Raw genomic sequence first — 16,700 nt, forward strand, 5'->3', positions numbered from 1 at the left:
AGCCGGCGTCTGCTATGGAGGAAGGAATAAATGCAAGATGGCTCCTCATATAAAATCAGCCGCCTGTGTTCCCTTTAGAGGACAACAAAATTACTCTTTACATCGTATTAGGTTAAAATACTTATCTGGGAGTAGTGCTGAAGGTTAATACAAGGTTTAAGGCGATATACGTGTAATGCATGGCAATTAACTGACGAAGAAGTTATCGAAGAGACAAGAGGGACCAACTTTGACGCCATGATTTGTTGAACTCATTTCGACAGGTTTCGGGTGGTGAGCTGTGTGACTGAAGAGAGACGCACCAGGGGCCTCCTTTGCTAGGCTAGCTAGCTATCGCATTGGTTTGGCGTCAAGTAAAGAGGATAACTTTTTTTTAAAAGCGATAGAATCTGTTAAATGCGGATCACCAAAGAACACATTTACGCGTTCAATTAATCGTCATGGCCGTGTCAAGGTAAGATTCCCTAGGTAGCCAACTAACGTTAGCTATTCTTATCCAAGATTAGCAAGTAGTTAGGTACTAGTAAATTATCATGAACAGGCAATGGCATCATCATTCACGGTGGTGTTGACTAGTTAACGTTAGCTCTATTTAAATTAACGTTAGCTAGCTTTTTCAATTAGCCAGACAGTTTTACTGAAGTATGTAGCTAGTTAGCATCTACACAACAGCTATTGCCAATTAGCTAACATTGTGTACTTAAAAAAAATCCTAACTGACGTTACTTACTAGCAGACCTGCATAACATACAATTGATCTTGCCAATATGTTTAACGAGACATGGTATTTTTAGCTAACCGTTAATTGATGTGCAATCTGGTTGCAAATGTGCCACTCTGTAATCTTGCAAATGCGATTATCGCTCTTGCGTTTCATCCAGAGATTTATTTGGATGAGATTAGGCTCCCAAACGTATGGTTATTGTACTGTGGTTGGTTTCCCTTGTGTCATATCTTGTAAATGTAGTTTGCTAAAAAAATATAATGTGCAATCGTGTCTGAGTTTGTCTCGTCAGGCTCGCAAGAGGATGTCTATTTCAAGCCTTCAACTAATGCATAGGCTAGAAATCAGATGAAGGTTTTATGTGATCTATTGACAGTTACCCTCCAGCCAATTTATGAATGTATAATTCTAATGATATGAACATTGTATAATCAAGCTGCTGAACATCCTCCTTTTAATATGAAATTACCTAGTTACTAGTACAATGAATAACAGATCAAAATGCTCCACCCTGATCATTTGCATTGAATGCTCAAATGAGAAAATAGTTTTTCTGCCCTTGCCTAAACTATTCCGTATCATCGTTTAACCACAACTGTATTAATCTGTAGCCTAGAGATTGTTGGATTTGTTTTACATTGAGTGGGATGGGCATTTTGCCATACTGAACAGTGTCGCCATTTTTTAACGGCACTCTGTTTTTATTTTTAGCAGAGATGTGTTCAACGCTCCTATCAAACGGTAGTAATATGCACAGTGTACTCTAGGCTTCGAATGATTGTCATAACTCATTTAATGGTCTGGATTTGAAGTGCCCTCCCTAGTGCCATGTACACTGTAATCTGCAAAACTGAAGTGTATGTGTAACAGTAACTTTAAACCGTCCCCTCGCCCATACCCGGGCTCGAACCAGGGACCCTCTGCACACATCAAACAGTCACCCACGAAGCATCGTTACCCATCGCTCCACAAAAGCCGCAGCCCTTGCAGAGCAAGGGGAACTACTACTTCAAGGTCTCCGCAAGTGACGTCACCGATTGAAACGCTGTTTAGCGCGCACCACCGCTAACTAGCTAGCTGTTTCACATCCGTTATATATAAACTTCTGCTTTGTGAAATAAGATGTAACTTCCCACATCCTGTCAAACACTGGAGTTTTACAACCCTCCATGGAGTTGATATCCTTTTGTTACATTTGGAAATGAAAAAATGAATGCAACTTCTCAGTAGTCTCTTCCAATATATGCAATGTAGACCAATGCATGCATAAGGTTATTTTCTGATCTACTTGTTTCCTCAGTTTCTCTCTCCCACTCTTTCTCATTCTCCAGGCTTGATCGTCTGTTCATCCTGCTTGACACTGGAACTACACCGGTGACGAGGAAGGCTGCTGCCATACAGCTGGGAGATGTGGTCAAACTCCACCCGCATGAGCTCAACAACCTTTTGTCGAAGGTGGGTGCTGGGCTTGTCCTCATCAGTGCCACAGCCAGGTTTCTATCTACATCAGGGTTGTATTCATTCGGCACCAAAAGGAAGAAAAGACTGAAACGGGGAAAGACTACTTTAACTTAAATGAAAAAATATATATATTTTGCTACAATGTGGGCTAATGAAAACAATCCATGGATTCCACATTGATGTCAGCTCCCCACACATCTGCCTGCAGTGCTGCCAAAAGGACACCCATACTTTAACCACCCATACAGATTTGCAACCCCCCCCGTCTGGAAAAATCTAACTGGCGTCCCGTAAAGGTCAGACTGTTGCATAGCCCATTGTCTTTCTTGCCTCAGGGAATGTTGAAGTGATTATTAAACAAGTGGACTGTTTGACCTGCTTTACATTTGAGTCATTTAGCAGACGCTCTTATCCAGAGCCACTTAGTTGGTGAGTTCATACTTTTCTCATATTGGTTCTCCTCGAGAATAGAACCCACAACCATTGCGTTGTAAGCACCATGCTCTGCCAACTGAGCCAGATGGGACCTGACCTGTTTGAATGAGATGTGTTCCATCCTATGAGTAATGTTTTCTCATTTACCCATAACCTACAGGTGTTGACATACCTGAGAAGTCCAAACTGGGACACTCGTATCGCTGCAGGTCAGGCAGTGGAGGCCATTGTGAAGAATATCCCAGAGTGGAACCCGTCACCCAAGCCCAAAGAAGGTGAACCAACCTCGACCTGCCACGTTAGTCACAGCCAATTGCCTGTATTTTGTTTATCCTTACAGCAGGGAACAAATAATGCCTTAACGTTGCATTAAAGGATTATCATTTAAATAACCTTTGAAACGGCCAGGAATGGGTGTAATAATGATTGCGCTAGGTGTTGTAATACAACTGGGATGTTAGCGCTGCATCTCTACTGCTCTTAAGTAACCGTTGACAGGAGGTGATGAGGCACTTGAGTGTGTAGGCGTGGGCAGGCACATTTGTATAAAAAAAGCAGTTCAGGCTCACACATCGAAATTAAACACTTGACATGACATCAGCACTCAAGGTGCACACTTCCTAATTTTTGTACTATAAAAAATCCCTGACGAAGGCGGTGGGACTGATATGTAAGCTTAAATAAACAAGTGATACTCGCAAGTGAAGTGTGCAGGTTTTTCCTCTTCTTGACCCCCCCCCTTCTAGCTCTGACTACTGACATTGGGGAAAAATGTACTTCCCGTGCCTTTGGTTGTCCTGCCTAGCTGTCTTATGAATGCACAACTAAGTCTCTCTGCATAAGAGCATCTGCTAAATGACTAAAATGTCAAATGGAATGCGTGTCGCTCTCTTCCAGAGTCGTGTGCAGACTTCTCCCCAGAAGACTCCTCCTCTGACCGGTTGAGTTTCTACCGCTTTGACATTTCCCGCCTGCTCAAACATGGTGCTTCTCTGCTTGGTTCCGCCGGTGTGGAGTTTGAGGTCCAGGATGACAAGTCTGGTATGCATTTTTTTTCTCTTATCCGTATTATCATGTCATATTTCATACATTGTACATGTGGGCTGCCACTCGGAAGAAAAAAATAAAAACATTACTAAAGGTACATAACTACAAAGTATTGAGTATTTGATCATATTTTAAAGTTTAAGTAATACATTCAGTATAAACAGGAAAATATAACAAAGTAGGGCTCCACCCCCAACCTCCCAGCCCATTTCTCCCCACCAAGCCACGTCTCTACCCACTCCCTGAAACCATGTTTCCCCATCTGCTTTTTTTTAACTCTTACTATGAACACCTGTGCTCAGTGAGGCTCCTAATAGTTTTGTTTGTCTGTTATTATCCAATTAGGAGGGATGTTATGGGAGAATCCGATATGTGACCACATGGCTAGGCTATGTCTGGTTGTGCTTCTGTTGAACAAGTAGCTGCTTGGATTGAGTCAGCCGCTGTTTTGACATTTGTCTTTCAGCTTGTGCCGGACCCCACACAGCAAACAATTATTTGACACTGTAGTGTGTCAGGATTTAGTTTCAATGTTGCATAATCTCTCCCAAATGGCACCATAACCCCATATAGGGCATTATTTTTGGACCAGGGCCCATATTATTTTCCTTTAGACCATTGGATCTGCATCCTCTAAGTTTGCTTTTACATGGCGATGTGGTGATCCAAGTGACAAGTTCGAATACAATTTGAATTCAAACGGCTCCATTCTTTGTCCCTTTGTCTCAACTTATACATGCTTTTATTTTGTTCTCTCCGCTATGGGCCTCCTAGTATTCACTGCTCTGTATGTCATATGTTCAAGGTCCTGTGACAGTTCATGTTTTTGTGCTTTGCTACACTAGTCCAGAGTGACTTGCGTGCCTCTTTCATATATTTTGGCTGCAGCCTGTGAAAGTACAGTTTACCTGACCTGCTGTTAATCAACACCCTGATCTCTAGTTCACTTGCCTTCCTGTCAGTCTACCTCCTTACTTACGTCCCCTTAAATACAGGAACATGCAGAATGAAGCCTTCATTTATACCTTAAGGGCTGGTTTCAGGGACACACAACATCCAGGACTAGGGGCTTAATCTGTGTCTGGGAAGCCTTCCATAAGTGTCCATGTGTTCTCTACATAAAATGAGAGTTTCTCAAGAGTTGGTCTTTCTACAAGCACCATACCCTCGCTCTGTGCTCTCCCATGCCAGGTGAGGTGGACCCTAAAGAGCGTCTGGCCCGCCAGAGGAAGCTGTTGCAGAGGAAGCTGGGACTGGACATGGGGGCCGCCATCGGCATGGACACGATGGAGCTGTTCAACGACGAGGACCTGGACACCCAGTACACCTGCACGCCGAGTGGCCCTAAGGCCCAGGGACAGGGAGCGAGGGGCTCTGAACCCTGCTCCAGCTCCGGCAATCACGTGGTGAGTCAGTCACACTACCGCGATTTCCAACACTCCTCCTTTACGCTACTGCTGTATGTCGAGCTCCAATAATTCCTTTGAACAGCATCCTATGACTCTTGATACCAGGGTCGTGTTCATTAGGCTGTATTTTGCAACGATAAATAAGCATTTCTTATTGGATATATCCATGTAATCCCTCCCTGATGCAAAGCATTTTCTCACTACTGAACTCATCCCCAGGTACCATCGAGTGCAGGCTACGATCCTTTCCCATTAACGTAGAAGGCTAAGTATAGGTTAATTCAGGTCACAACGGTGGCAGACTGAGTACATTTACATGCACATTAAACTGATTATGGCAGTATAATTTTATTTTGCAGTATTATGCAATAGTCATGTGAACACCTTACTCTGCTCATTATAATCAGCGTCAAAATCTAGTAAACATATGCCGACTAAAACTGGTTTTCGGGGGAATTTTTAGGTACAGGTAAACTCCTTAATTGGCATTTCAGCTGTGTATTTGATCTGCACATGGGGTAGCACCAGCCCTTGTGAGAGCCTCCCTCTTTAGCACGAGTGAAGTGAGAACTACTTCTAAAGACACATATATTCATTCAATTGTCACTAACTCACAACTTTATAGGTCTGAACTCCGAATCCAATATGCTTCCCAAAAATAACATGGTTGCTTATTTTTTGTAAAATGTTACCCCCTTTCTCTCCCCAATTTCGTGGTATCCAATTGTTAGTAATTACTATCTTGTCTCATCGCTATAACTCCCGTACGGGCTCGGGAGAGACTAAGCTTCGAAAGCAATGCGTCCTCCGAAACCCAACCAAGCCGCACTGCTTCTTAACAGTGCGCGTCCAACCCGGAAGCCAGCAGCACCAATGTGTTGGAGGAAACACTGTGCACCTGGCGACCTTGGTTAGCGTGCACTGCGCCCGGCCCGCCACAGGAGTCGCTGGTGCGCGACGAGACGAGGATATCCCTACCGGCCAAACTCTCCCTAATCCGGACGACGCTAGGCCAATTGTGCGTCGCCCCATGGACCTCCCGGTCGCGGCCGGCTGCGACAGAGCCTGGGTGCGAACCCAGAGTCTCTGGTGGCACAGCTAGCGCTGCGATTGAGTGCCCTAGACCACTGCGGGAAATAGGGAAATCGTTCTTCTCTCAAATCATGTAAATGTTTTAATCAAACTATTACATTATGACTATACACAATCACATTGTGTTCATGTAACCGTACTCGGTGTGTGAAGCCGGGCTTAGAAGCTTGGTGCTTCTTTAAGCACCGAACAGCATTTCCAGGTATATTTTTGACCAATCATTACCTGACTATGTGTAACCAAATTTGGAAAGAGGCCAGAGGAGGCAAGCTGTAGCTTGTATGACTGGGACGTCCGGTACTGATAGTTACATAATGGTCGATACGTAGTCAGTTGAAATATCTGAGCTGCGTTATGGGACAAAGGCAAAGATGCCAAAACCAGAATTTTAACTTTGATTCCAGGTCTAGTATCGCGATACTCAATACCAAAGAGAAAGCATATTAACTAAAGTCACAGAATGGCACTTGATCCAGACATAAACTCAGCTACTGCTCTGTTCAATCGTTGGGTGTCTTGAGTTCAATAACTATACGTTTGACATTTTTGTTTATTACTTCATTTTTCAGAGACAGCATTATTGAATCAATCATACAATCAAATTGACTTTGGTAAAAAACAATCTCCGTATATAACGGTAATTCTCTATTGATGAACTGGGTAAATCAATATGTAGCCTAGGCCTATTCACATAAATGCGTGTTCAATAGGAGTGTGTGCATGCATTGCGTTTGAGCTTGTTTTGGTTGATTTCATGAGGATACAGATGACAAAATGATCTGTTTCCCTTCCACTTGGGACTTATTTTAATTGTATGGATCAATAACATTTTCATAGAAGTAGCTTATTTGATAAAAGTGCACACTGTCTCTTTAACCAGTAATGATGTAATTTACGAGGTAAGAGGGGACGTCCCAGAGTCAGTTTGCTGAGGCAATAGATAATCTTTGGGAGAAATGTAAGAGTGATGCCTTAAGAGAATAAATAATGTTTTGGTGGTCATCAGCTTTGAAATCAGCATATTTTGCATTATGGTTTGCATTTTATCACACAAATTACCACAATAGTAAATTGATGGCTTCAGCTGTAAGCTAACGAGAAGTTAGCCTTCAAAGCTGGAAGCTACTGATATCATCTTGCATTGTAAAGTGTTCTGGACATGTTTTGCAATGTAATTAACGTAAACTCGTACACTGCCTTGGTCTGTACAATTGCCTTTATTTTAGCACCCCAAAAAACGTAATACTTCCAGATCAACTGTAATGCCAATACCATTGTAAAGCACAATTTCTCCCCTTTCCAACAAAATCAATTACATGACCTAAACGCTGCCCGTTTCTGCATAATTCAAGCAGGCAGTGTGCCCCGTCGGGTCTAAAAATGGCGGGTGGGGAAGCGAAACTAATTCGTGATAGTGAGGAGAGATGTGTGGGAAAATTGCTTTTTTTTCTCCCACTCTCTGTCAAACTTATCACCTTATCGCCTCTAAAATGTGTCATTATATTAATGTGTCATACCTATTTGAATTGGGTTTTTAGGGCGGTGCTAAAGTTCTTAGAAGTAAAACAGCGGCTTTGAGAATGATGATCGCATGCAATGACACAATGAATAGGTATCCCCCCCTTACCCCCGTCACTGTCCATTTCTTGTTTTTTAAACGATGAGAGAAGTGCTACACCTGGTGGAGATTGTAAGGCAGAAATTGTTTCTTTGTGTGCTGTACATTACGGCATGACACGTCAAGATGTAATGGAGGGTCAGTTTTTATTTAAATGTAAAACTTTTCTCCAATACTATAGCCATTATCATGTCGCTCAACGCTTGAATAGAAACCTAGTTCACACCCCTGATTTTGACAACAGTCTCTACAATCCCATTAGTTTTCTTTGTAGCCTCGTTTGAATGTTGCGGTTGCGCACATTTGTACGGAATGGGGTGAGTTTACGTTAACGGTTTCAAAATTTCTACATGCCGTGTCGCATTATTCAAGTGTTAGCTCCCCACTCATGCTGCACCGACGTTAACATGCCTGCAACCCAGACTCGCAGTGCAGGCCCTGTTTTTCGCACTAAGGGGTACATCTGCTGCACAGAGACCAAGTTGATCCATGAGAAACATTTGACAGAAGTACCGACAGTAACGTTCTGGTACCAAACTTATTTTAATTTTCCAGTATCGGAACAGTACAGAAGTTTCGGTATACCGTGCAACATTGCTATATAAAATATTCTTTGACAACCAATGCGGTAAACCCATTTCACTTTCAGTACATTGACAATTATTTTATGTGCACTACTTTATCACTCCCATCCCTTTATCTGCAAGAAGTAAATTGGATGAACCCATGTCTGGTGGGAAATGCAGTTTTTAAAATATTTGCATGAGAATCTGTCACCAATTTGATAGGCACGTGCTAGGTTTCCAACTACCCAAACCAGGCACAAGTGGCCAACCTACTGCGATCACCTACTGCTATCTAGTTGACCAACTGGGAATCAGGCGACGTACACTGCTCAAAAAAATAAAGGGAACACTTAAACAACACAATGTAACTCCAAATGAATCACACTTCTGTGAAATCAAACTGTCCACTTAGGAAGCAACACTGATTGACAATCAATTTCACATGCTGTTGTGCAAAAAAAACAGGTGGAAATTATAGGCAATTAGCAAGACACCCCCAATAAAGGAGTGGTTCTGCAGGTGGTGACCACAGACCACTTCCCAGTTCCTATGCTTCCTGGCTGACGTTTTGGTCACTTTTGAATGCTGGTGGTGCTTTCACTCTAGTGGTAGCATGAGACTGAGTCTACAACACACACAAGTGGCTCAGGTAGTGCAGCTCATCCAGGATGGCACATCAATGCGAGCTGTGGCAAGGTTTGCTGTGTCTGTCAGCGTAGTGTCCAGAGCATGGAGGCGCTACCAGGAGACAGGCCAGTACATCAGGAGACGTGGAGGAGGCCGTAGGAGGGCAACAACCCAGCAGCGGGACCGCTACCTTCACCTTTGTGCAAGGAGGAGCAGGAGGAGCACTGCCAGAGCCCTGCAAAATGACCTCCAGCAGGCCACAAATGTGCATGTCTGCTTAAACGGTCAGAAACATACTCCATGAGGGTGGTATGAGGGCCCGACGTCCACAGGTGGGGGTTGTGCTTACAGCCCAATACCGTGCAGGACGTTTGGCATTTGCCAGAGAACAGCCCTGTGCTCTTCACAGATGAAAGCAGGTTCACACTGAGCACGTGACCGTCTGGAGACGCCGTGGAGAACGTTCTGCTGCCTGCAACATCCTCCAGCATGACCGGTTTGGCGGTGGGTCAGTCATGGTGTGGGGTGGCATTTTCTCCATGTGCTCGCCAGAGGTAGCCTGACTACCATTAGGTACCGAGATGAGATCCTCAGACCCCTTGTGAGACCATATGCTGGTGCGGTTGGCCCTGGGTTCCTCCTAATGCAAGACAATGCTAGACCTCATGTGGCTGGAGTGTCAGCAGTTCCTGCAAGATGAAGGCATTGCTGCTATGGACTCGCCCGCCCGTTCCCCAGACCTGAATCGAATTGAGCACATCTGGGACATCATGTCTCGCTCCATCCACCAACAGACTGTCCAGGAGTTGGCGGATGCTTTAGTCCAGGTCTGGGAAGAGATCCCTCAGGAGACCATCCCCCACCTCAGGAGCATGCCCAGGTGTTGTAGGGCGGTCATACCGGCACGTGGAGGCCACACACTACTGAGCCTCATTTTGACTTGTTTTAAGGACATTCCATCAAAGTTGGATCAGCCTGTAGTGTGGTTTTCCACTTTAATTTTGAGTGTGACTCCAAATCCAGACCTCCATGGGTTGATACATTTGATTTCCATTGATCATTTTTGTGTTATTTTTGTTGTCAGCACATTCAACTATGTAAAGAAGTATTTAATAAGAATATTTCATTCAGATCTAGGATGTGTTATTTTAGTGTTCCCTTTTTTTTGAGCAGTGTATTTGCATCAATGGTAGATGGGTATACTTCAGCTTTCAAGTGTACACTACCGTTCAAAAGTTTAGGGTCACTTAGAAATGTCATTTTCTTTAAAGAAAAGCACTTCGTCCATTTAAAATAACATCAAATTGATCAAATACGTTGTTAATGTTGTAAATGTCAACTTGTCTACGTGTTATAATTATTTCAGCTCTGCCCAAACTTAAGCTGCTTGCTCAACACGTGAAGGATGCAAATTGCAAACTCAATTCCTTTTTAGTATTTTATGGTTTTGATGCCATTTGTTTAAACAGTTGATTTGTTGAATAGAGTAGTTGAATGACAGAGGAATAGGTTGATAACATGAATTATTTTACACAATCAACAATTACTTCTGCAGTCAGAAAATATCCACAAAAAGAAGTCAACACTCCTACCAGAGTTAAACATGTAAATTGTGCTAAGCACTGGATGCAACATAATAAATAATTCCAAACATTACATACCAGTTGCGTCTTTAGGGTTGAACAATGAGCTGTTTGTATGTTGAGGACCCAAGCAAAGCTAAGCCCAAAAATGTTATACCCATGCTTATCTGCCAGGTGCGTATTTAAAAGTAGTCCCTCCAGAAATCCTGGATCAATTTTTTTTTTAGTTCCACCCGTGTTTTTGGGTTATCTGCCCTCTTGAGGCCTGGAGTTCTTTAAAGGAAGAGCTGCCATTGTGCTCATGTTTTGAGTGTTCTGTTTTTTGACGCAACACTATTGTAGCTGGAAACGGCAGATTGTTTTTAATGGAATATCTACACAGGCGTACAGAGGTCTGTTATCAGCAACCTTCACTCCTGTGTTTACAATGGCACATTGTGTTAGCTAATCCAAGTTTATCATTTTAAAATGCCAATTGATCACTAGAAAACCCTTTTGAAATTACGTTAGCACAGCTGAAAACTGTCCTGATTTTAAAGAAGCAATAAACTGTCTTTTTTAGACTAGTTGAGTATCTGGAGCATCAGCATTTGAGTTCGATTACAGGCTCAAAATGGCCAGAAACAAATATTTTTTTTATTTTTACACTTGTCAGTCTATTCTTGTTCTGAGAAATGAAGGCTATCCCATGTGAGAAATTGTCAAACTGAAGATCTGGTACAATGCTGTGTACTACTCCCTTCACAGAACAGTGCAAACTGGCTCTAACCAGACTAGAAAGAGGAGTGGGAGGCCCCTGTGCACAACTGAGCAAGAGAACAAGTATATTAGTGTCTAGTTTGAGAAACAGACTTCTCAAGTCTTCAACTGGCAGCTTCATTAAATTGTACCTGCAAAACACCAGCCTCAACGTCAACAGTGACGAGGTGACACGGGATGCTGTTGATGAGTTCAGGATCCAACCAACCTATCTGGCCTGCACCTTTCAACGTGTGAGGCGTCAAGTCATTATGTGCTCTTCACTTAAGCATGTGATCTGTGCACATTTTGTTTATAAATGTTTGTCACTGTTAGAAAACACAACATTATGCTCACTGTCTGAGGAACAGTCTCTCTTTGGTCTGGAATTAATGACTCATATTAAGATGTCTATAGCTTATTACTTTACTGAAAATAAGTTAACATTGTTTTGTTTTATCGATTTTTAAACTCATGTTCAGTTAATTGATATTTTTTTTTCAGCCCATGCAGGCGGCAGAGATAATAGACTCAGAGTTTCGACCAGGCATGAGCAACCGACAGAAGAACAAGGCGAAGAGGATGGCCAAGCTAGTGGCAAAGCAACGATCCAGAGACATGGATCCTAACGAGAGAAGGTATGACCTATTCATTTTTTCCCCCAAAGCTTTGTGTTCATTAGGCACCAATGAACAAACGGTTCTGAAACTAAGTGGAAGGTGAAGGCTTGTCCAGTGAGAAATGCACCATTTACGTTTGCCTTAATGAACATGACCCAGGTGTTTCGGTCTTTGGTTTCCATCTGCAGGTCATTTTTTAAAATTGGATTACTGAGTTGGGACATCAAATCACAGATCAATATTTTTCTTCCTGCAGTAATGACAGTTTTGAGGGAGCCTGAGGAGAAGCACAGGAAAACTAGTAACGTAGTCATCGAGCAACCGGCAACGGAGCATAAAGTCTTAATCGATAACTTTCCAGACAACTCCAGTCTCTTGGACGAGGTAGGCGATTGGTCAGCAAGGTTAAAGCTCCGTTAAAGAATACAGTTGAAGTAAACTATTTTACACAGAACTTGAGAATTAATTTACTAGGTGTTTGAAAACAGACTGGATAGTTATGAAATTAGTGTCTTTGTCCAAACATTGAAGAGAAGTTCTGATTCATCTTGTGCTTTTTTTCTCCCCCCCCCAGACCCAGGAGTGGCCCCTGGAGAGCTTTTGTGATGAGCTCTGTAATGACCTCTTCAACCCCTCATGGGAGGTAATGACCGTAGTCTTAGCAGACATGCTCAAGTCATCTGCAATCCTAAAGCTCTATGTACACTGAACAAAAATAGAAATGCATCACATCAAATAATATTATTTGTCATATCCCCCGAATACAGTGTCGACCTTACCGTGAAATGCTTATTTACGAGCCCTTAACCAACAATGCAGTTCAAGAAATGGAGTTAAGAAAATATTTACTAAATAAACTGCAGTTTGGACACCTACTCATTCCAGGGTTTTTCTTTTTACTATTTTCTACATTGTAGCTTAATAGTAAAGACATCAACTATAAAATAACATATGGAATCATGTAGTAACCAAAACGTTTTAAACATATTAAAATATATTTGCAATTCTTCAAAGTAGCCTCCCTTTTTCTATGACAGCTTTGCACACTCTTGGCATTCTCTCAACCAGCTTCATGAGGTTGTCACCTGGAATGCATTTCAATGAACCTCTCTAGGATATGTGGGACGCGTCCCACCTGGCCAACATCCAGTGAGATTGCAGAGTGCCAAATACAGAAATACTCATTATAAAAATTCAGAAAAGATACAACTATTAAACATTAACTTCTTGTGAATCCAACCACTGTCAGATTTCAAAAATACTTTACGGCGAAAGCATACCTTAGTCCAGCAGACAAATCATTATAAACAGTAGCCAGCCAAGTATAATTAAAATTAATCTCTTTGATGATCTTCATGTTTGCACTCAAGACATTCATTTATTCAATAAATGTTCCTTTGGTTTGATAGTCTCTTTTATTAGAGGTTGACCGATTTATGATTTTTCAATACTGATTATTGGAGGACAAAAGAAGCCGATTTTAACATGCATTTAATAATGACAATTACAACAATACTGAATGAACTTATTTTAACTTAATATTATACATCAATAAAATCAATTTAGCCTTCCAATTGTATTAAGTAATGCAAAAACAAAGTGTTGGAGAAGTAAAAGTGCAATATGTGCCATGTAAGAAAGCTAACGTTTAAGTTCCTTGCTCAGAACATGAGAACATATGAAAGCTGGTGGTTCCTTTTAACACGAGTCTTCAATATTCCCAGGTAAGAAGTTTTAGGTTGTAGTTATTATAGGACTACATCCCTCTACCATTTAGTATTTCATTAACCTTTGACTATTGAATGTTCTTATAGGCACTTTCGTATTGCCAGTGTAACAGTATAGCTTCCGTCCCTCTCCTCGCTCCTCCCTGGGCTTGAACCAGCAACACAACGACAACAGCCACCCTCGAAGCAGCGTTACCCATGCAGATCAAGGGGAACAACTACTACGATTCTTAGAGCGAGTGACGTTTGAAACCCTATTAGCGCACATCCCGCTAACTAGCTAGCCATTTCATATCACATCGTTACACCAGCCTAATCTCGGGCGTTGATAGGCTTGAATTCATAAACAGCAGAGCTGCTGGCAAAACGCACGAAAGTGCTGCTTGAATGAATGCTTATGAGCCTGCTGGTGCCCACCATCACTTGGTCAGACTGCTCTATCAAATCAGACTTAATTATAACACAACACACAGAAATATGAGCCTTAGGTCATTAATATGGTCGAATCTGGAAACTCATCTCGAAAACAAAACATTTAATCTTTCAGTGAAATACAGAACCATTCCGTATTTATCTAACGGGTGGCATCCATGGGTCTAAATATTCCTGTTACATTGCACAACCTTCAATGTTATGTCATAATTATATAAAATTCTGGCAAATTAGTTTGCAATGAGCCAGGCGGCCCAAACTGTTGCATATACCCCGTCTCTGCGTGCAATAAACGCAAGAGAAGTGACACAATTTCACCTGGTTAATATTGCCTGCTGTGGTCTAGGGCACTGCATCGCAGCGCTAGCTGTGCCACCAGAGACTCTGGGTTCGCGCCCAGGCTCTGTCGCAGCCGACCGTGACCAGAAGGTCCGTGGGGGGACGCACAATTGGCCTAGCGGCGTCCGGGTTAGGGAGGGTTTGGCCGGTAGGGATATCCTTGTCTCATCGCGACTCCTGTGGCGGGCCGGGCGCAGTGCACGCTAACCAGGTCGCTAAGTGCACGGTGTTTCCTCCGACACATTGGTGCGGCTGGCTTCCGGGTTGGATGCGCGCTGTGTTAAGAAGCAGTGCGGCTTGGTTGGGATGTGTTTCGGAGGACGCTTGGCTTTCGACCTTCGTCTCTCCCGAGCCCGTACGGGAGTTGTAGCGATGAGACAAGATAGTAATTACTAACAATTGGATACCACGAAAAGGGGGTAAAAATAAATAAATATATATATATATATATATAGCCTGCTAACCTGGACTTCTTTTAGCTAAATATGCAGGTTTAAAAAATATATTCTTCTGTGTATTGATTTTAAGACATTGATGTTTATGGTTAGGTACACTTTGGAGCAACCGTCCTTTTTTTGCGAATGCGCACTGCATCGATTATATGCAACGCAGGACGCGCTCGATAAACTAGTAATATCGTCAACCATGTGTAGTTATAACTAGTGATTATGATTAAGGTTAATGCTATCTTGCAACTTACCTTGACTTCTTACTGCATTCGCGTAACAGGCGGGCTCCTCGTGAGGCAGGTGGTTAGAGCGTTGGACTAGTTAACCGTAAGGTTGCAAGATTGAATCCTGGAGCTGACACGGTAACTACCATAACGTTACCATAACGCAACGTTAACTATTCATGAAAATCGCAAATGAAATGAAATCAATATGCTAGCTCTCATGCTTAGCCTTTTGTTAACAACACTGTCATCTCAGATTTTCAAACATATGCTTCTCTACCATAGCAAAACTAGCATTTAGCGTTAGCATCACCAGGCAACATTTTCACAAAAACCAGCAAAAACATTCAATAAATCATTTACCTTTGAAGAACTTCGGATGTTTTCAATGAGGAGACTCAGTTAGATGGCAAAAGTTCAGTTTTCCTGAAAGATTATTTGTGCAGGAGAAATCGGTCCGTTTTCTGCGTCATGTTTGGCTACCAAAAGAAAAATGAAAATTCAGTTATAAAAACGCCAAACTTTTTCCAAAATAACTCCATAATATCGACTGAAACATGGCAAACGTTGTTTAGAATCAATCCTCAAGGTGTTTTTCTACATATCTCTTCAATGATGTATCGTTCCTGGAAGTGTGCTTCTCCTTCTGTATTGCATGGTAAAATGAGTGCCACTTACAATTGCGCACCAATTTAGACCAAGGACACCGGACGGACCCCTGGCAAATGTAGTCTCTTATGGCCAATCTTCCAATGATATGCCTACAAATACGTCACAATGCTGCAGACATCTTGGACGAACGGCAGAGAGCCTAAGCTAGTTCACAGCACATTCACGGCCATATAAGGACACGATAGTAAAACAGAGCTTCAGAAATTCAGCTCATTTCCTGTTTGAGGTTACATCTTGGTTTTGCCTGTAGCATCATTTCTGGGGCACTCACAGATAATATCTTTGCAGTTTTGAAAACGTCAGTGTTTTCTTTCCAAAGCTGCCAATTATATGCATAGTCGCATCTTTTCGTGACAAAATATTGCGCTTTTTTATCAAATAATGACATAGCGCCCCCATAGGTTGAAGAGGTTAACCTACTGTTCCTAGGCCGTCATTGAAATAAGAATGTGTTCTTAACGGACTTCCATCTGTACGCACTATACTTTGTAGCGCCTACGGTCAAATGCCGAGCAGTTCTATTCCAGGGGTGATGCAACCGTTCAGGATGCTCTTGATGGTGCAGCTGTAGAACCTTTTGAGCATCTGGGGACCCATGGCAAATCGTTTCAGTCTCCTGAGGAGGAGAAAGTGTTGTCCTTTCCATGACTGTCTTGGTGTGTTTGGACCATGATATTTTGGTGATGTGGACACCAAGGAACTTGGAACTCTCGACCCGCTCTACTACAGCCCCGGTCAATGTGAATAGCGGGCTTGTTCAGCCCTCCTGTTCCTGTAGTCCACAATCATCTTTGTCTTGCTCATGTTGAGGGAGAGGTTGTTGTCGTCCTGGCATAACACTGCCAGGTCTCTTACCTCCTCCCTACAGGCATTCTCATTGTTGTCGTTGATCAGGCCTACCACCGTTGTCATCAGCAAACTTGGTGATGGTGTTGGA

At 42.5% G+C, this 16,700-nt stretch overlaps 1 protein-coding gene across 1 annotated transcript in view; it reads left to right on the top strand.

The window, feature by feature from the left end:
• The first annotated feature begins 19 nt into the window (after nt 1-19).
• The window catches only part of LOC115135276 (TATA-binding protein-associated factor 172-like), a 67,541-nt gene continuing 50,860 nt past the window's right edge, over nt 20-16,700 (top strand). Inside the window, 9 exon segments of the mRNA XM_065023292.1 lie at nt 20-454; nt 2,056-2,179; nt 2,781-2,895; nt 3,518-3,661; nt 4,859-5,073; nt 11,805-11,938; nt 12,177-12,194; nt 12,196-12,304; nt 12,495-12,563. Coding sequence (XP_064879364.1) covers nt 441-454; nt 2,056-2,179; nt 2,781-2,895; nt 3,518-3,661; nt 4,859-5,073; nt 11,805-11,938; nt 12,177-12,194; nt 12,196-12,304; nt 12,495-12,563 — 942 coding nt within the window. The 5' untranslated portion in view covers nt 20-440.

This window comes from Oncorhynchus nerka, linkage group LG10 (genome assembly GCF_034236695.1).
Source record: "Oncorhynchus nerka isolate Pitt River linkage group LG10, Oner_Uvic_2.0, whole genome shotgun sequence".
NCBI classification, from domain to species: Eukaryota; Metazoa; Chordata; class Actinopteri; order Salmoniformes; family Salmonidae; genus Oncorhynchus; species Oncorhynchus nerka.